Below are 21,643 nucleotides of genomic sequence, written 5' to 3' on the forward strand. Positions count from 1 at the left end.
TCAAACGTTCAGACTGTCCTGTGCTTCATGCAATATTTACACATTTCATCATTTTACCTTTTTGCCAATTCAACACATCATGCCAGGGCTTCTGTTTTTTGATACCATAAGTCAAATTAAAATACTGTTTTAATGTATACTCTTTGTTGTTATATACAGTCTGTATATGCCTCCTCTCTTCCAAACATCTATATCAAACATTCCCCTGTGTCAGCTTCTCGAGCTATCCTAGTTGCAGTCGTTAAATGGAGACTATATTATTTTACTGATTTTAACTGTGTTTTAATAGTTTTTGTTTGCTCCCAAGACCGTTGGTCTTTTATGCTAAAAGATATTGTCATCAGTAATGCCCTTATTCCCCCATGGGAATAAATAGTAGGTTATTTTATTCTGCCATACAGGAATGTATCAAAAGAAAACGTTGATTTAATGAAGAAAGAATGTTATACCTCCCCTGTGTTCCTCACAAGAACAAACAGTTTGCCTCGTTTGTGCTTGATTAAAAAATAAGCAACGCAAAATTATGAACATAAAGCAATGTTTAATTTCTTCAAGCCATGTCGTTGCCTTATTTGTTCTTTAGACTGTTAACAATCTGCATACAATGCACACAAGTAAATATTTGACCCAACGCTCTTATTTTGAAGGCTGAACTGCTTCCTGTGTGACTCTGGGGTTCTTGATGCAGTTATCAGTCCTGCTAATGATAAACACTGGGAGAGACTAATGGGATCAAATGCCATGATGTAACCATAGACTGTACTGTATATATAAAGGATGTAACCCGTCATTTCCAGAAAGTTATAGAAAGGAAGCTTAACTATAATACTTTACATTTAGAAATGACAAGTGGAATCGTGGCGTGGTTTAGGCCTACTCCCTTTAAATAATAACAAATATAATATATATTCTAAATACATTTTAAAACACTTTTTAAGGCATTTTCCACCTCAATCACATTTTTCTTCTGACATTGTTCAGTCAGGACCAAATTCTGTCAGTATTTTTATTCAAATTTTCTGAGGTTCTGAATTTTTTGATTTCATAATCATCAAGCTTAAAACTTTTAATAGCTAGAAATAATTAACTTTGTGTGTAATTAATCTATATAATAGATGAGTTTCACCATTTGAATTGAATTACTGAAATGAATTACATTTTCCACCCTATTCTAATTTATTGAGATGCACCTGTATATTTGTACTGCAGCAGGTCTCTCCCTTCACTGTCACCTTGCATCTGACCAGAGGGGACAGTAAACCCGCCAAAGGTTCTGCGGGACCTGCATTATGATTGGCCAAGTCACTTCTGTGTCGAAAACTCTGTTTCGATTGGCTTAGGAACTTCTGCTTTGTTTATCCTTTGAGAACTGGGTTACGCAAAAAAAAAAAAACATACATGTACATTTGAAAAGGGCACTTTTCTAATAGGAGGGGAAAAGGGCAGGTGCCCTTTGGTGTCTAACTGTGCACGTGATATCACACGTGTGTCTTAGGGGCTTTAAAGTGTGTACAGCATATGATATCCTCGGTCTTAAGACCTTTGCAGAATACAAGGTATAAAACATAGGGAATACAAATGACCAAATGATAATGGATTGTATATTTAAAAAAAGGAAAGATGGATCCAGGAGGGTGTAAACAAATCATCCATGGCAACTGCCTTGTTAGGCACTGATTGCTAGTTTAATTGTCTGATAATAGTAAATAGTTGTTCCTTTGGATGACTGTTATGTTGATGGTCCCTCCAGTAGTAGACTCAACCTATAAAAACTATATAAAAAGAAGCCCAAATATAGAAGAACTGGACTTAATTTAGTCTTTTTACATATGGCTTTAGCTTTTCTTTTATTACAAACATGTTTTACAAAAGGTTTTGAAGACTTTCGAATCAATCACAGGTGGAAAATCATGAAGAGGCTGATGACACTGCAACGGTACATCTATGCTCAGAGGCTCAGGCCACAAAGCTGTCACAGATAGTAAAAACAGCAGGGACACACCAGAGAGACCGCAGAGATTGAAATGTTGTAGTCACAGATAAGAATGCAAAAATACAGAACGGGCATGATTCCCTAGTGCTCAGCCCACTAATGCTCACATCTCATTTATGTCAGTAACACCCTGTTGATGTGAAGTTAACATTTGATCTCTCAGCTCTTTTCAACCAACAGCACTCGCTGTGTAATCATGATGCACAACTTCAAATAAAATAAGACTGCATATAGCAAAGGCCAGTTCAACATCATGGACCATTGTTGAGTGACCTTCATTCCCTACACAGTAAACTCCAGTTGTTAGCCTCCACCACAACATCAAATTTCTAAACATGATCAGTATTTTTCTATGTCTAATTACTACGATACAGCTCTCTCAATCAGTTATTTGATTCGTGGAATTAGAAGACAGAATCAAGCATATCAAATGCATACTTAAAAATCATTAACACCGTGTTAGGTTTAAAGATCCATCGGCCGACACTCAACGTGTATAAAAGTGGTTTCATTTCCAGACTGGTTGTAGGGTGAAGCCCATCATGGAGACCTTGGTTCTGCTAGTGTTCTCGTCACAAAAGGTGTTGCATAAACGGGATATGAAGTATTTTGCATACAGAGGTCTGCAGAGTCGATTCAGTCTCATGTCTCTCTCCTCGCCTTCTTCTTCTTAGCCGGCTTGGGCGCTTGGCTCTCCTCAGGTTTGTCTGAGGAAGCGGGAAGGGAGGAGCTGATTAGTCAGAATTCTAAAGCATGTGATTTACAAATGGTGAACAGGTTGTTTTAGCTCAGTTCTTGTAATTGTCATAAAGGGTTAATCTAACATAATGGCTGACAGATGAGGTTCAGGAAGGGATGACAAAAACAACAAGGCCAAGAAGTTAAGGACTGTTTAAAGGGGTCCTATTGTTCTTTTTGGAGGGGTGTAAATGTGCTCACTTTGTTGTGTAGGAGCAGAAAGGCCCTTCTGCTTGGCAGTGGTCTCTCCTTCAGTTGGCTTCTGTGGCACTTGTGTGACAGGGGGTTTCTGGGATATGTTTTCCTTCACTGGTTGCTCCACTCTCACCTAGAGGAAAAAGGAGTTAGTGTTGAAAGAATGAATCAGATCAAATTGCAGTTATGTGGCAAATTTACATATACATTATTTATTGCAATATGGCAGAATGATTTGTTTTATGTACACTTCTAACAGTATTCACACCCTCTATGTGTTACGGCTGTATGTATTCCCCGTTTCTTTTTCCCTTTGGTTCCTCTACCCAGGTGTGCTGCATTGCTGTAACGAGGTTCAGACGAGGTGCACCTGGAGAAGGAAGTCCTTAAAAGCTCCAGTGCCGCAGCAGAAGAGGGGGAGGCCTCTGGTGTGGGGACTGCCGTGTTTCATGTTAATTATAATAAATCCTATGGATATGATGATTTTAAAAAAGGTGTCTTGTGTTCTATTTGGGTCAGTGGTGGAATTTTGTAAGCCCCATAGGGCCATTTTAAGGGTGGGCCGTAACAATATGACACAACGGGAAGCGCTCTGCAGTAAAATGCCCTTCTAATGAGCTGCTCTGGAGTCAGATGTTAGCTCCACTGACCTCGACAGCAGCTGCTTTGACAGGCTGGACGGCAGCAGCACTCTCCTGCTTCTTCATCGAGGCTGCAGGCAGAGCCTCCTTCTCTGACTCCTCCCCCTGCACAGGACACAAGCAAGGTTATACACTGCAGAGAATTCACAGGGATCTTTAGAAAGGTCATGCAAACCAATCAGGAGCAATAAGAATTTACTTTAATAACGTTTCTTGAATGTCAAGAAGAATAAAAGTCAAATTAGTAAAATAATATGAATGATACAGATACAGGTTAGGTACACCCTGTTACATACACATGTAGTGTGTTTATTAGTCAGTCATACTTAATTTGGGTTTCCTTGATTGTAATTGTACATTTGGAAAACAATGACTTAGGTCACTTGATTTCTGTACAGACAATGTTCTGTTACTACAGGGTATATGCAGGAATCCTGAAGTCAAATGTAATACCTTTTAAGACCTTTTTAAGACCCTTTCCATACATTTTAAGACCTCATCGCCACTTGGAGTTCTAACCAGTTACATTGGCGACACACTTTACCTCACATTGACTATATACAGTATGGATGGTAAGATAGCATAACTAAACAGTTTGTGATAACTCCTTATCACAATTCAGATTAGGGCTGGGCGATATATCGAGTTTACACGATACATCGTGGATTGCACTACATGCGATGTCGTAAATGACCACATCGTGAACATCGAGTATTATGTTGTCAAATCAGTTTCCCGCCGCGGCTAAAATGAGCTTTCCTTTCTCCCTCATAGACACAGTCACAGACGCAGGCCCCGCCTCCAAACGTCCTTTTTCCCGGAGGATCACACAGGCGAGATAATAGCGCAAGGTTTACAAGAGGCTCTCCTGTCATGGAACTTACCAGAGGCTCGTCAGGTGTGTATCACCACAGATAACGGGAGTAACATCGTCAAATAAGTGTGAGCCTCAATAAGTGGAAAAGACTGCAATGTTTTGGCCACCGGCTGCACCTCGCAATTGGTGAGTAGGCAATCTGTCTGCCCGTTTTATTTTTTTAATATCAGCGATGTTTCAACCATACTTGCCAACCCTCCCGATTTTCGCGGGAGACTCCCGATTTCATTGCCCTCTCCCGGTTTCCTCCCGGGGTCATATTTCTCCCGCATTTCTGACATAATCAGATTTACTCAGGACTGTTTCCACTCGGATTTTAATACAGCTACACCATTGTTTGGTTTCCATGGCAGCGCGTCTCTTTAGTAGCGCGCCCAACTGAGGGCGAGTAAAATATATCACAGAAAACAGAACAAGAATCGACAACTCGACCCTCTGCTCACTCCTTTCCTGTCCATCCATGCTACAGGCCAAAACGTGTAGATAAGCAGTTAGTACTGACTGCAGACATGACACAATCTTGCACAGAATGCAGCTATTTTTTTGTATATAGTTTTTGACCAAACCAGTTTGACATCATGCACTGGTTTGTTGATTTAAAAGAAAAGATGCACTTTGATTTAAAAATGTCTAAAAAGTCCTTTTATTTATGTTACATTAAAATGTCCAGTGACATGCACAAAGAGTGCACTTTAATTTATTATTTTATTATTGCACTTTCAATATGTATAAGGGTTTCTGCGCTTTTTCATTGAGCTCTGTTTTTGCCCATAGAAATAGGCAACAGTATGTAGGCCTACATTAATTTTAATATGTATTGAATACATACTATTTAGTTCAACTTTATGATTTACTTCACATTTGTCTCATTATTTTACATTCCCTTTTTTCTAAGTATATATTTTTTGTGTGTTGGTTAAAATCGTTTTAATAGAAACCACTAATGAAGACAGTATAAATAACAATGGTTTAATGCAGACATATGTTGCAGGGACTACTAGAATCATCATACTGGCGTGACTGTAAACATCAAGGGGTTAAATTAAAAAAAATGATGTGTTTTAGAGGAAATTTCAGAATATCGTGTATCGCGATATAGTCAGTAAATATCGCGATATAATTTAGAGACCATATCGCCCAGCCCTAATTCAGATAGAGCAAAGCACAAGAGAATGAATTGTGTGACCAACCCAATGCATTGATTTAAGCATTGTTCCCAAGAGATAAAACAGACAGACTACTGAAGCCTCCTCTCCACATGAACTTCAACCTCTCTGTCAAGGTCAGGTTTAATGCAGTATGCTGCTTCTGTAGACAAACTGTGTGCTCTTTCATTCCAGTAAAACTCCTCAGAAACCAATAAACAAAACAATTGACAAAACTTTGAACTATGAAATATATTAAACTTTGGTGAGCTTCAGCGGGGTAATGCCATATAGGAGCTCCCTCACAAATACCCAGGGGTTAAATTGGGCCGGGGCTGTCCGGGGCTAAGCCCCGGCACATAGGACGATGCTCTGACATCATCACCCTCGCACATTTGTCATACGTTTACAAAAAACGATATGTATATGTTAAGACTTTTCTCGTTCTTAATATAGACTATATTTAGGGTCGATATGTGTTGACTTTACTTTAAAATAGCAGATCTCTGGGACCGGATATAGTTCGGCTTAGTGAACAGCGGAGGCCTTTGGCCATCTCTTCCTCTTCCTCCGTGTAGAGAGTCTGCACTGCAGCGGTGTGTGTCAGCGGCGTGCAGTCAGGGGAGGCACGGATTGGTCATCGGGAGAGTCGGGACTTAAACACCGCTGCTTTCTGGCTATCCCCATCAACAGTGGCGATTCTAGAGTCTGTGGGGGCCCCTCCAACCAGCTTTCATACTTTTTAATAGCCTTAATTTTCGCCAAATTGATTTATCAACTTTTAATACTTTTTAAGACCCCGCAGACACCCTGCACTAGCAGTTACCTGGCCAGCTGTTCCTCCCTCCTCAGCAGCCTTCTTCTTCTTCTTTTTCTTCTTCTTAGTTTTAGCAGCTCCATCATCAGCAGTCTCTCCCTTGTCCTTCTCATCTTCATCGTCGTCCTGACAAAGAAAACACATCAATAAGGCATTTGTCAGAAAATAGTTAAAAGATCTGCGAATGTTTTCTTTTACCAGATCTCCAAGATAAGCTCTTACTTATTTACATTTCCTTCCATCTTTTTAAAGCAAATTTTAATATAGCACTGTTTTGTTTTTTTAAACTGTCGATGTGAATCAGGCAAAGTCATTGCATGGAGAGCTTCGCTAGACGAGATAAGCGATTATCCTACTCTGGCGCCATCTGGTGGTAGAACAAAGAACAGCATTGACACAGCAATACATGCCACTATTCTTACATTTATGTTCATTATTATTATACAAATCCAATTGGTACAAAATGTCTATCATGAACAGAGTTTAAAAACACTGTTTGTACTGGGAAATGGCCTAATCTGTCACAATGACAGAACCCACCCGTGTGAGTGTATTGTGGGTGTGCATGAGTTGTGATATTCCTCATTCTATTCCTTATTCTAACTAAATCATGACAAAGGCTGTTTGTGCCCCAGATAGAGGAGCCATTAGATACTGCTGGGTTGTTCTTTTTAAACTTCCAGGTAACCCTCATTAGTACTTCATTTTGCCCTATGACCGTGCACACTTACAGCTGCTGCCATCAGCAGGTCCACCTTGGAGGGCTCCGGCAGCGGCTGCTCCACAATGGGAGGGGGCTCAGGAGTTTCCTCCTCATAGTTGCCCCAGACTTCAGCGGGGGCGTTCCAATCAGAGCTGGGGTCCACTGATCCACCATCTGAGTAACAAAGAGCATGAGGAAATGTAAAACACAATCAGATCTATAAAGTCAAATAGAGCAGTTAAAGCCCATCTTGTCCTTACTGAGTCCGGACCACTCGTCGTCCACTCTGGGCGGGCTGAGGCAGGGCAGCTCCTTCACAGGCTCAGGCTCTACAGACACACAGGAAGAGGAACTACATTTCAAAACCTTACAGTATCGACTTAGTGAGAGGGTTTTGAAAGCCTCTAGAAAGGAGGCTTTTTTAAATTCAGATATATAAATTGTTAAATAGATTACCAAGATCATTTTAACTGTTGTTCATTTTAAATCATAACTCAATATTATTTGTTAATCTTTTGTGGTGCGGCATCTATGCCACGCCAATTGATAGAAGACTTTAAGGAATTGGGAAATCTTCCATGGGAGCGATTTATTAAGGCGGCGTTTACACGAGAACGCAAACGGGTTGTATCCGCTACTTTTCTCTTTCGTATAGCCCGTTCGTTCACACGAGGCCGTAACGGACCCCGCAAACGATAACGGGTCCCAAGGTAGATAGATCTACAACCGGAACGCTCTGGGGGGGCCAAACGGCTCCGTGTGTACGTCCTATACGATAATTTTCTGATAACGATGAAGCCATAGCCCCACCTCTGCTGATACAGATGTTCGTGCAACATCTACAGCTCCTCTACCACAACCATCAGTAACAAGTGGACATGGAGAACTACATGAACTACATGTTGCTAAATCTACCGAAGGGCAACCATGGCAACCATGCTCGGGGGTCTTCTTCGCTGCGTTTGGTGTATTTTGTGGCAGAAGTGCAGCGCCACTTACAGGCCCGGCATATGTACTACAGCGTCTCCAGTGGTCTCGTATGAACGGACACGTTAATAAATGAGCCGAATGCGTGTGAACGGAAGACTTTTTTGATAACGAATTCGGTCCGTTTGCGTTCCCGTGTAAATGAGGTCTAAGAGGGGACACGAGGAGCATCATTTTGCTAAAAGAGAAGCTACCTATGCCATCTAGGAGGTGTAAACCAGATTAAACCAGTACTTGTCACATCACCACTTTGTTGTAGACTCACCAGCAGTACCAACACCCAGGCCGCTTAAAGACACCAGATTTGGGTCCGCCGGGGCCATCCCCCTGTCAATCACTGTCCAAGACTCTGAAACACACAGATCACAGATGCTCTAAAAAGGTCATAATCAACACAATTAACTTAATAGTCAGTGGATCACTGGGATCTGTATAACCAAGTAAATATGAGGAAATCTGTTTGTCAACCTTGTTTCCATGACCAGACTGTGATTGAAGGTTAAACTCTGAAAAGCATAAAATCAGTATAAAAAGGAAAATAAAACAAAGGCATTTTTGTCCTAAGAATAATACTAAATCAGCTGCCAAAATCACACTGCCCCACTGTGTATTCAGCAGCAACTTGGAAGATTATGATTTGCCCAGTGGTCTTTGAATTAATTAGGCAATATATCAGTATTGGGATACAAGAGTACTTCTTGTGTTAGACTTGGAATATGGTATAAGGGTTGTCTTTTCCTGGTTCCAGGCTGTATTATAGGGAAGTGATGTGATTTTCTCCCACATGAACATAATATCCACGTTACTAATCATTATTTATCAATAAAATCAAGCTGTAAATAATTTATAAAAAGGACAACTAGTCAAACCTACAATATGTTGCAATATCAACAGAGGCATTTGTTAAAAGATATTGTAATATTTGATTAACTTCATATCCCCAAGATCTCTAGCTGAGCAGCCTTGAGGTCAGATTTACTGTTGTGTCCAATGCCAAAAAGGAACTTTAAACTTTATAATCTTTAAGTCTATTATTTATCAAATGTAGTTGCGACAGTTTTATGGATACCTGATCCATTTATTAAGGTAACTTTAGCATCAATAGCCGTCCTGCTTATCAATCAGCGAGTCTATTACTATGACACTGCAGTCAATGTAAAGGTTATCGGATAGTTCATGGTTTTTGGAATGCAATAAAGCTTTTACACACAATTAAGCTTCACCAACAGCGCAATTAAGTGTTCCAATATTTGTGTTACCATCAAGCTCCGCTCTCCACACTGATGCTGGCTCTGTAGTGGTTGTCCAGGGGCGGGCCTTCGGAGAGACGGTGGGAGCAGGAACCTTCACAGCCATGTCCGTCACAGCAGCCACCGCCTCACTGTTAACTAACACCAAGACAGAAAGTCGATACTCAGCCAGACTAAGCACAGATCAGGTTGGCGACACGTCTAATATGGGAGTCCACATTAAGGCATGTGGACTTTTTTGGTCAACTAAAGCATTTTAATAGAGAGATCAATGCTTGGGGTGTCTTTTCTGGTAATAGATGAATACTTTTCAGGTGACATTTACCTGCAGGTAAAACAGCCTCAACCTTCTCTACTTTCACTTTGGCAGATTCTCCTGAAAAGAAAGAAACAAAAAGGGGTCAACATGCTGTATGCCAAGAACAACATCCATGAGAGCCTGTTAATGGAGGCAACACAGACAAACACTTCAGCTGAAGCCCTTCAGGGAAAATGCATTCTGGGAGTCAATTGAATTCCCCTAAAGCCTGTATCTATAGACCATCCTTTCAACAAGAGACCAATCAGATGCAACAACAGCCTATACAGAACAAAAGACATAAACATCTCTCTCTAGGTGCCACTTTAGGCTGTTAGTCAGAGAGAACCCTGGAGGTTTTATTTGAATGTATTCAAGAACAATATAATTAACATACTTCTTTCCTCTTACAAATCCTAAAACTCCACCCCAAAATGAAAGATACATGGATTTCAGAGTTATGTATTTTATCAGCCACCTGTTGTCTTCTTCTGGCTGGCAGGCGGGGGAGCAGCGGAGGCCTTTGGCTGCTCTGGGGGAGTGCTCACAGGTGTGTGTCCTCCTCCAGGACTGTTGGAGCCATCACTGGAGCCCTTATCCTTCTTGCGTTGCTCACGCTTCTCCTTGTTGCTGACCTTGGTCTCCCATGTGCCTGAAAAGAAACATTGTGAACAACGTGGAATTAGTTGCAAAGTACTGAAAGTTTTCATTTTGGGATTAGTGAGAACGTTTGGAATGGATTAGGCAGGATACCGGATCAGCCATATCTTGCTGGGAACATAAGGTCCCATTCTACAATAATAGGTTGAGTATAAAACACTTTCTTATGTTTTGTTACAAAGGCCTTGTTCAAATTAAACAAAATAGTTAAGAAGTAAGTCATTCCCTATTTGGTGCAATGGCTTTGTAACTGAAAAATAGTGGTTTACTAAGCATCAACATAAACAAAGAAAGGCCTCCTCCAATTAATGGTATAATACCCATACATCACTATAAATTAATTAGCATATACATCCTAACAATTCACCTTCTTCTGGTTCTTTGCGAGCTGCAGTCACAGTCTTTGTCTCCTTCACAGCCTGTTTGGCCTTCTTCTTAGACTTCTTTAACTAGAAGAGAAAGAGATCAAATAATAAAGACAACATTAAAGAATGTCTAAGAGAGTTTAAAGAAACAGGTTAAGAGCTACAGTTGATACTTGACTACACATATGATTTCATCTCACAAGAACGGCAACTGGGCAAGTGGCCCCATGCTGACTGAACAGGGCCGTCAATCAAATCAGCACGCCCAAGCCATGTCTATTAATACTGTAGGTGAAACTACACACACTGTTCAAGAAGCCCTTAATATGTTACATGTGCTATTTGGTTAACACCATTTCCAGCTCTAGTGAATGCACGATCACATCCTTAGATTGAGCACATGTATGACCACATTACGTGTCACTTTAGGCCTTACACAGAGGATGGCATTGAAAGAAAGGCTGCCCTTTTGCTGTCCTAAGCCAGGAGACATCCACAAGGATTTTGTTGCATCTGCAGGTTAAAAACTGTAACATTACACTGGCAGCGGGTCTGGTTGCATCACTGCAGGGCGACATGGGTTTTCTTAACTGATTTACAGAGATGAGTAACCGAGAAATAATGATGTGCTAACATTTATATAAACAAAACCTTGGTGCACCATCACACTAAACGGATCAATATGTTCAAGTCACATCAAGATAATGATGAGTGTGTGCCCATTCATCTTTGTTATAGCAAATTACCTCTGCAGCCTTCTCAGCCTTGGATTCTGGTGGGGGCGTCTGGTGATGTGGCACTATCTCTTCAGATGCTATGGCTTCTTCCTGTGGTTCAGCAACAGCTCTCCCATTAGGCTGGGATTTCTGGAATAAAGAAACATTAAGAGGGCCATGAAAATGTCAGCTATATTCTATTCACAAAACCCATTATGTAACAACTCCCAAGGCTAGCATATACTGGACGGACATTAGCCTGAAGCTAGCTAGGGTTTTGACATGAGTTTCAACTGTCACTGTGGCCGTATCGGGTGCAGACTGATTACATTTATGCTACGTGCCTTTTCCGTCTTCTTCTTCTTTTTCTTCGGTTCCTCGGATTTGACAGGTTTACTCTCATCGCGTTTCAATTCAAACCCGTCGTCCAGAGGGCTTACATCGGGTCGTTTCTTGAAGAGAGACCGGCAGGTTGAGGCCCACAGAGCGACCAGGAGCAGTAGCCCGCTACACGCCGCTAAGAGGATCACCCATGGCGGAATCAGCTCAGGCTTCAGCCCCAAATCCACGCCGAGCTCGGATCGCAGCAGTCCCAGACCTTTGGACAACAGTTCATTCAGACGAGTTGTAAGCAGCTTGACCTGCTGAGAGGCCTCGTCCTGCCACTGCTCCATTTGTATTGTGTTTCAAACAAACCGATTAGTCACGCTTTACTCGCCGCTATTAGCTAAGCTAGCCTGCAGTGCTAGCTAAAAATAACAGAACGACTTCGACATAATGAAAGACAAAACATGCATCCCTTCCTCCACTAGCAACATCGGCCAAAAGCCATACAACCTGCTAGCTGCAAGCTAAATCGCTTTACGGCTGTGGTGACACAATAAGTTAGCTAACTAACCCGCTAACTGATAACATCATAAGATATGCTCCGTTAGTTGACCACCACTATGTGACCGTGAGGATTGAGGATTCACCTCATATGGCTCCGTTTTGACTGGAGGAGAAACGGTGCCTTCACTGTCGCTGGTAATTTGGATGTTCCAGGTTGTAAATAGCAACCAGCATTTCTTCCGAAACGATAATTTAAGTAAAAATAATGTTTTTGTGTGAAATATATTGAAGACAAGATTGTTAGTATGTGTTTTTCAAACACAAAAAGATTACACCAACTATTTATAATTGTTTTATCTTTATTTGACCACCACTGTTGTCATATTTAGTTTCAGTTGTTAATATACCACCATAGTTTAGCGGTCATTAACAGCAAAGCCCAAATATTTCGGGTGTTATACTCAGGGGTGCACATCACTTTTTTGCCCTGGTTCTCAAAGGAGCACCTGGAGATGTTGCTTGGTGCTCATCCTTAAAATGAAATAAACCGTAACTTTTGAGGGGGTCTTGACTTTATTTGCCAGACACACGGCACTGAACACACAGAGGTGAACACAAGACAACATTAGCACGACCAGTAATCCTACAAGCTGTCATCACTACCCTCCTGACTGTTCTCCTCACTGTCTTCCTCTCTGTCAGATATGGTAGCTGATGATGTAGGCCTACTACTTCCTCTCTGGTTGAGTCTGCGATTAGCTGCTTGCATCCACAAGTCAACAGCTGGTTTTGGGTCGAAAGTCTCTGTTTTCATCTTAGACAAGTGGATGTAATCAAATAAGTATGTGAACATAACCAATAACCTACCATAGCCAATAACAAATGAATGTAACTTGTTTTATTGTTGTTGTTCATATCTTATTGTACCTTAACATTTATTTATATTATATATTTATATTTTTTTATCTCTCCAGTTTTAAAGGATATTTGTGGTTACTGTCCTATAGTAGCCTATACATTGGAATGATTTCAAACCTGTTTATCCCAATAATTATAAAGGAGTGCCTTGGTATTTATGTGTTTACATAAATTGTGACCAAACCGTTTGAACTTAGACTAAAGTGAACTATATAAACACTAAAATAGTCCTTTACCTCACTGAGCTGTAGTTATCAGCCTCTCAGTCTGACTGGAGAGAGCTCTCCTCCGCATTATTGTAGAAACATCTTCTTCTTATATCCGTTAGAGCAGCTAGCACCAGATTCTAATAACAACAGCGCCGGTACCGGTGCACCCTCCCTCTCCCCCCCCCCATTTTCATCACTTATAGCGCCCATCGTACAGGGCAAATTAAACGTGTAACCGGGGTGAAAAGGGTGTTACATTTACTTAATTATGAATATTGTTACATCAAGGCCGAAAATTAGGATGAGTCCCAACCATGTCCCAATGGTCAAAAATGTGTTTTCCCCCTCCCAGAACTGCCAGCGCAGCGCCCCCCAGGTCTGGCGCCCTAGGCGAACATCTATAACGCCAGTGCTAACTTAATATGCAACTCGCAAATATCTTTCTCTCTCTCCCTCCATGTTGGTACGCAAATGCGCCTTTTTTCAAATGACCCGGTGCTCTTTTTTTGGCGGAGGTGCGCATGCGCACCAGTTATGTGCAGCCCTGTTTATATGTATATATCCCAACCTAATTAACTAGATCCATAAAATTCCGTTTCTTACAAAATCTCTTGAAGGCAACACAAAGAGCATGTGACAGCTCCACTTAAATGGGCGGGGCTAAGATTTCTCCCATCATGATTGGCCTAAACTATGGGTCAAACTCCCATTACAAAAAACGTAAAATGCTGTGCCAAACTGTATTACAATCATTCTGTACATCTACTACTGGCATTTTCATGCACACAACTTATTTATTAAAACCTTACTTTGTAAGGTGTGTCTCTTATATTGTGTTTCATTTATCACAATGCAGATACCCCAAAACGTGGTGCAAAACAGCAGACAAACATGATAATTAAAATATTATTTACACTACTATAGCTGTTACCCAATGGCCTATGAAGGGATGGGGTAAAGAAAGATGTGATAGCTCTATCTGGTATGTAGCAGATCTCAAATGCGTCACAGATGAGCAGCTTCCACTCACAATAATGTAAGATGGTGATGCTACCACTATTAAAGCACAAAAAATACAAATCGGACAACTTTATTTGCATCCAAGTTTATTTTTGAAATTCCCTACTCCCCCTGTACAAGAAAAAAAAGGACTTTCCACAAAGGCAGCAGTGAACTGTCAGTGATAGTACTTTTCTAGGGAAGGAAAAAAAACGTATAATCACAGTGTGTCTTCTTTTAAATACTTCTACTGCTGTCATCTTTGGCTGGGTTTCGGCAGACAGCTTTCTGTCAAACCACATTCCTGGGAAGCAAAAGTTTAAGCCAATAGATCAGGGCTGTGGGCTTTAAGTTTTACAGTGCCAATGCAGGAATGTTCTGGACTGTATACCTCTTCTTCATTAAACACAAAGAAAAAAAACCAATAAAAATTGAAATAAAAATAACAAGCCATTTGTGTTCACAACACAAACGAATATTACCGCCTGGGGAGATAGTGACAGTATGTCAATTTTCATAAAATTGTATAGACAAAAAATAAATCTACAAAAATGGAGCTAGGTAAATATTACACAACAGTAAACAGGTTTTTTTTTTGTTTTTTTTTTCTTCAACTCTTCTCTGTTGAACCTCTACACAAAACCAAAGTTTTTGGTCTTTACGGCTAGCAGGAGTTTCTGTTTGAGTATCTGTTTAGAAGAATAGAGTGGCACGTAGAGACGTGAGATGCAGGTGTTGGCTGTCGGGAGGTGCAGGTCGTCTGGAGGCCGGATGGTGATGGAGGGCATCGGCTGGAAGCCCTCCTCACTGGCCGGCAGAGACGGGCTGGAGGTCCAGAAGTACACCTGGGGAAGAGGGAGAAACACATTCACATTCAAAGCTTTTGTAATGTTCTACCGTTTGTGTACTCGGACAGGTGAAAAGCAAGACAGCCTTTGAACAACATCATAATATTGAAAAACATAAAAAAATCTTTGGTGTTCACTATTGCTCGTTAAGAATCTCTGAAATAAAAAATAAAAAACAAATGTCCCGCCACTGATGCGGCTTTCACACCAGCGCTTTTCCCTTTCTAGCTCCGAGTTAGAGCTTTTCTGGTTCAGCTCCGGTTTCCCTTTTCTGCTCCCGCTCTGTTCACACTGCCCAGCACCCGACTGGTGCTGCCGCTGCTGCGTCATGACGTCATCGTTTACATAGCTGATTTGCTCCCCAACGGCGTTATGGCGCTCACAACAACAACAACAACAACAACGGGGAACTGCGTCGCGTCGATGATCGTGTTGCTTTTAATCACAAGAAGCCAGAATAAATTGAATAACGACTTCTCCAACCTTATACTTTTCTCCAGAGTGCCGTGGTTCATTGTTTATTAATGTGTTTCTGCAGCATTTACCGACCGCTGCAGTGTTGGCTGCTCTTCCACAGGAGTTTATTCTCCTCCGTTAGCTCCCGGTTAGCTCCCACTGCTGCGGCCGCTCTAACGTATTCACTGTCCGACTCACACAAGCAGCTGATACATATCCCCAGTTCCCCTTAGCCTAAGTGAATGTGTGTCAGTCTGAATTGACGCTGTTTGGTATCACAACGCTGTTATGAAAGTTTCTCTGGTATAAAATGGGTGATGTTAGCATAGCAACCGAAGCTAAACTGACTACTTGCTATTGCTATCCTATTGTGGCATAAACCGTTTTCTACAGGCACATTTTACCGGCGTATTTTTATTATGATTCTACTTGTGATAGTCGGACACGACAACCTGTGCAGCCCATGTATTGATTCCATCCGATAGCTGCTATAATACAAAACAAAACGTCTGCCTCTCTCCACAATGATCAATAACAATGAACGGATGGTCAAAGTAAGGTACAAATAAACAGAATCACACGAAGCCTGGTTAGTGTTGCCTGACTTTATAAAGTGTGTTTATAAGCACTACTGCTTGTAGGCAGGCATGACAGTCGACCCATGTTCAGGGGAGGAGGGTTTAGTTTCCTGCACGCCTCGACGTAAGAGAGACGTAAGCGACGCCACCTCTTAGCTCCGAAGCTCTTGCCTCTAGACCGACACAATTTTTTGGAGCTGGAAGTGAACCGGATTCCGGAGCTAAGAGGCGGTGCCGCTGCGGTGTGAACAGGAAAAACCGGCGCTTTTCAGGCTCCAGCTCCGAGCCGGAGCTGAAAAAGCGCTGGTGTGAAAGGGGCATGAGTGTGTCTTTGAAACCAAACAGAATCCCAACCATGCACAATCCCAGGCTCCACCACAAGCACACTACTACCTATTTAAAAAGGGAATTATCCCCCTTCTTTTTTAGCACTTAAACAATACATATACAATGTTTAGGATACTGACGGAAAATAAGAGAAACACAAAACAAGCAGAGGAAGGAGAGGATTTAAACAAGAACTGACATTTCACTGACCAACACCCAACTGCTCCTTAGTTGGTCTTTATTTTACCAATTTTATGCACGGCAAAAATAGTTGCAGTCAATATGAACTGTAGTGTGTGTTAGGGCTGCTCAATTAATCGTATTTTAATCGCAATTACGATTTTAGCCTGCCACAATTACGAAAACAACATAATCGAGAAAAAAAACGATTATTTAGCTTTGCTAGATGGTGACAGTGCAACATCTTTGATCTCACTTATTTTAGTCTCATTTATTTATCATATTTATATATGTTTAGTAGCTTGTGGAAGTGCGCTCAAATATTTGTTGATCTTGTTTATTGGTATTTATTATTTTGATATTATTTATTTAAATATAAATCATTTATTTTATTATTTTTGTATTGGTTTTTCAGTGGAATTATACGTTCAAGGTTTAGGGTTAGTCAGGGTAATCAATAGTTACAAACATACTGTTCAAATTATTATTTGTATTTGTTTTAAAGTTCAATAAATGGATGTTTTCAAAGTCAATGAATAATCATATTTAATAATCGTGATATCAATTATTGACCAAAATAATCGTGATTATGATTTTTGCCATAATCGCACAGCCCTAAGTGTGGGTCATGTGTGAAGCCATTGTGCAATAACATGTCAGTCCAAGATTTACCACAGCATTTGGGAGCTAATGGAGCTTGCCCGTTGAAATTCAATCTTAATAATGTCAATCTGTGTAAAAAAAGAACAGTTTTTGAAAATGCTAAGCACTGAACTGCTGACAGCCCCGGCGAGTCTCTTTGTTTTGAAGGACAAGTATCATGATTGGAAGAGACTTACCAGATCTTGCCTCTCAGTCATGCTCATCTTCTCCACTATGGACCAAAACCAGCGTTTAAACTGCAGCAGTTTGTCTGCATTTTCCCCTGTTGGATGAAGTAAAACACTTTGCTTACTTTGTCACAGCGGAAATAGACAACCATAAATATATTTTCTTTTCTGAATGAATGAATGAATGCAAGGAACAGAGATAAGATCGGGGTGTAAACAGAGCAGAGGAGATCCAGACAGAGCAGCATACCAGACTCATCATTGAAGGAGGTGAAGCTAATGAGCATCTGGACGTTGACTTCTCCACAGCCGTTGACCAGCAGCCTGAAGTCCTCAGCTGTCAGGTCCTCCAGGGCGTTCTTAGGAAGCACATCCAGCAAACCCTTCCTCATCGCCTACCAAAAACAGACACTTAATTACAGGTGTCTATATGCATTTTGGTGCAAAAACATTTGTTCCAATAAACTGAGAATTTGAGAACATTGTTGTATTCAAAGCCAAATAAGAGAAAGTCAGATTTTTTTAAAGTGTTGTACTTACATGGAGAGGCTGCTCAGCCACCACCAGCATTCTGTGCTCAGCATACTTCCTCACGTACTCGTACACGTTGAGAGGAGTTACCGGCATGTTGACCCCGCCAGACAAAAGCTCCACCTGAACCAGGAGTAACGAGGCATTCATAAAAACCTTATGCCACAAACATATTCCACTATTTATATGATGCTTTTGAAAGATTAACCGCAAGCTCTACATTCACCAAATCAGTGTCCTGTGATGCCAATAATGTATAGCTGAAAGGTGGACTTTCTTCACAGATTTAATTCATTTGTTATCATTTGGTGGTACAATCTACAATTGGGGACATAATGAGAGTGTAGTCCTTTACCTGTCCTGCCCCTTCCTCTTTGCAGAGGTCGATGGCGAAGGCGAGGTCCATGGCAGCAAACACCGCCTCTGCTTCTCCAGCCTGAGAGTGGCGGATGAGCTGCCGCAGGCTCTCATACATGACCGGGTCAAAGAATGCAAAGTCATGCCAGTTCACCTACAAAAATAAGTGATTTTAGCAATTTCATTCTGAAAAGCTCCAACATCATGTAGTAGCTTAGCACATTCTCTTACCTTCCTCCCAAGCAGCACTTTGATGACATGTCTGTTCAATGTGATTGGACAGAGTTCATTCTGAAGCAGACATAAGCCCAGTATTCTGTGGAGAAAATACAATGCGTTTAATAGGTTTCCCTATTTCTATAAAGATGTGACTCTTACTTCCAACATAATTCTCTTATTTTCTCTGATTTTGATCAAACTGGAAAAAATATAATTCATTTCAAGTGTGACAAAAAAATGTGGACATTTCCTTACCTTCCAATGTTGCGGAAGCAGTTAAGCCTGGCCTCTGTGTTCTTGCCGGGCCTGGGGGAGTAGAAGCCTCTCTTGCCGGGCTGGTAGAAGAGAGGAGCGTTGTCGTCCCCATCGTCCGGGTCGTCCAGCTCCATGTCCACCACACTGCGGGTCGAACCATGGCGCTTACGGTTCTCCTGCTGCTGCTGTTGCTGCTGCTGTTGCTGCTGCTGCTGTTGTTGCTGTTGCTGCTGCTGTTGTTGCTGCTGCTGCTGCTGCTGCTGCTACCACACAGAACGGAGGATGATGTTTAAATGATATGTATGATACAGTTGCTTTAATGTTGCTTTATGTCCACGAGTTAGTATGAAAAAACAACCCCCATTATAACAAACGAGAGTGGAAAGTTGTGTTTACTTGTGCTTTCTCTGGAGCTTCCAATAGACCAAGGTCCAATATACTGTCGGCACCATTTTCCCTAAAAGAGATAGAATTATGGTTAGTTTATAAAAACGTAGTGATACAATTCTGTGACAACTTTATTCTGATTTAATTCACAGTCCACCCAAACTGTCACACACAATGAGAGCAGGATGCTATGGTGAACAGATGGTTACCTTCCATGTGCGATGAGAAGCTCCATGGCCTCCTCCACCCTGGCTCGGAGAGAGTCCTCACTGGCCAGCAGCAGCAGCAGCTGGGCAGGGGACAGCTCCAGCAGCATGCCTGTGATCTTACTGGCAAACGCCTGAGGGGACAACACACACAGCGGCTCTCAGTATGCTGGACAGATTCAGATTGGTAGTCATACATATAAATGTTTAGAGTAGGAAAGGTATGTTTCACTTGAGGCTTGATGACGGCAAGTAAAAGTAAATATCTATGGATTTCTTTATGTTGCAGTTTAACCAGTTAAGCCCGAAGGTCCCCCCAGTGGACCCCTCCCAGTTTTTTTTCTCTCACATGTCTCAGGGCTTCTTAACATTTATGAAACTATTAATGTTTCATACCCTTTTAAAAAGGTAAGAAACTCCGCTAACTGACAATAAGAACAATTGTTAGCTAAAAAAAACACAAGAGTAATACCAAGCCTTTGAATTAGCATTGAGCGAAAAAATGCTAACGCTTTTTTACACACAACACACGGTAGAAATGCCCTTATTACTATCTTAACTGCACAAACAAGATATACGATTTAAAGCTGAGACTCCACAGATTCCACAAATGTAATGTCATCACTGTCCGACCTCGAATTCCTGGATCTATCAGCCAGAAAAGAGAAAGTAAACAACATCCGGTTTCAAAAATATTACAATAATTACGTCTTACCTTTTTTGAATTGTGATCAAAAGTTGTGTTCAACGGAATAAAAACGCATCTCAAGGTTAATCCAATGTCGTTGTGTCACGTATAATTTTTTACTGATAATCAATCATCATATTTATGACAATATACTCGGTATAAAGTATTGCCGTCCAGGCTTGCACTTTCAGATATGCTTCGTTTGTTTCTCTATTACGTCCGCTATGGTAATGTTTACGTAGATTTGGGAACTGCCCATCGATTCTATTGGTTCTGATGGTTAAGAAAAAGGTGTAAATCACACGAATCGACCAATGGGTTCCAGAGATATGGTCCTGCGTAAACTATAAAGAATGCCAGCCAGCTTAAGTACATTACGCAGCCGACTTCATTTATTGTTTACAACGTAACGAAGCAGGAAATGCAGCAGGACCCAGAGCGCACGGAGCACAGAGCGGACAGCAGATAACGGAATTGCAGTTTTATTGCTTATAGATTATCAGAACATTTCAAAGGGGACACAGCCCCATTGGATATTAATCTATGGATTAACTACATCATCGTTTTTATCGTTTTAATGCCATTGAAGACCAGTTTAGACCAGACAACGAGGAAGGTAAGTCATTGTTAGCCTAGCGCATTAGTGCTAGCGCCATTTGTTTTGATGTACGTTTTTGTTGATAACGTCGCGAGTTTGTATCTTTCAGTGTTGGGCTGTTCAGGTGGGCACCGTTAGATTCTGTGTCTCCTTGCGATCATAAACAATGTGTTGGATGTGCAGCTAGGATAAGTAATAAGGGAGCGAGGAGTGATTTTCGGTGCACTAATAGGTTAGCATCTTTCGCTCGGGGCTAATTCAGAGGCTCACTGTAAGAGTAGGCCTAGGTTTTATTTTATTTAAAAAAAATGTTCACAACAGTTGTATTTGGATGGAATGAATACCTATAGTGATAATTCAAAGTAATAAAATGATTTTTACAGTGAAAAAGTTCAAATGGAACCGATGGTTCCCAAATTACCCAGAGGTGAGTCCGCTTAGACTTTATTTTTCTAAATCTCTCTACAAAGGTCAAATGTCACTTGTTTTGCATCAATCTTGATACAGGGTACTTATATGTTATAGTTTGGATTCCTAAAGCTTTTAGTCTACTAACCCATCATGCAAGGGTGGTTTTCACTATAAGTAAAGGTTTTTTTTTAGGTGGACATTAGAATTTACATGTTTTTACTATGTTCCATCTGAATTTACTTTAAAATAAAAACATCTATATTGATTCTGACACTTCTACATCCAACTCACAGATGTAACCTTGCTTTGAGAAAAATAATTATTAATTTACCCCTTTTAGAAGTGAAGATATATAATTTGTTGTGTTAGTGGCATTTTCGAGCCTGAAACCTGAAAAACAGGCTCAGGGCTTAACTGGTTAAACGTGGAA

At 41.0% G+C, this 21,643-nt stretch overlaps 2 protein-coding genes across 2 annotated transcripts in view; both read right to left on the bottom strand.

Annotated features, from left to right (window-relative positions):
- Positions 1-1,813: 1,813 nt before the first annotated feature.
- LOC117554295 (protein LYRIC-like) lies at positions 1,814-12,374 on the bottom strand. The gene is made up of 13 exons (XM_034228672.1): positions 11,730-12,374; positions 11,416-11,535; positions 10,672-10,753; positions 10,123-10,296; positions 9,672-9,722; positions 9,356-9,484; positions 8,362-8,445; positions 7,370-7,438; positions 7,138-7,283; positions 6,416-6,532; positions 3,577-3,672; positions 2,933-3,059; positions 1,814-2,700 (listed from the first exon to the last, which is right to left on the bottom strand). The coding sequence occupies exons 1-13, from the start codon at positions 12,057-12,059 to the stop codon at positions 2,636-2,638; spliced, it is 1,590 nt and encodes a 529-aa protein (XP_034084563.1). The 5' UTR covers positions 12,060-12,374; the 3' UTR covers positions 1,814-2,635.
- Positions 12,375-14,929: 2,555 nt separating this feature from the next.
- ubr5 (ubiquitin protein ligase E3 component n-recognin 5) overlaps positions 14,930-21,643 on the bottom strand; it is a 41,392-nt gene continuing 34,678 nt past the window's right edge. Inside the window, exons 51-59 of the mRNA XM_034230058.1 lie at positions 19,520-19,650; positions 19,320-19,380; positions 18,924-19,186; positions 18,681-18,765; positions 18,448-18,603; positions 18,102-18,215; positions 17,812-17,956; positions 17,571-17,656; positions 14,930-15,187 (exon numbers count right to left, since the gene is read on the bottom strand). Of these exons, the coding sequence (XP_034085949.1) occupies positions 14,975-15,187; positions 17,571-17,656; positions 17,812-17,956; positions 18,102-18,215; positions 18,448-18,603; positions 18,681-18,765; positions 18,924-19,186; positions 19,320-19,380; positions 19,520-19,650 (1,254 nt within the window). The 3' untranslated portion in view covers positions 14,930-14,974. The remainder of the gene's footprint in view (positions 15,188-17,570; positions 17,657-17,811; positions 17,957-18,101; positions 18,216-18,447; positions 18,604-18,680; positions 18,766-18,923; positions 19,187-19,319; positions 19,381-19,519; positions 19,651-21,643) is intronic.

This window comes from Gymnodraco acuticeps, unplaced genomic scaffold, assembly GCF_902827175.1.
Source record: "Gymnodraco acuticeps unplaced genomic scaffold, fGymAcu1.1, whole genome shotgun sequence".
Lineage (NCBI taxonomy): Eukaryota > Metazoa > Chordata > Actinopteri > Perciformes > Bathydraconidae > Gymnodraco > Gymnodraco acuticeps.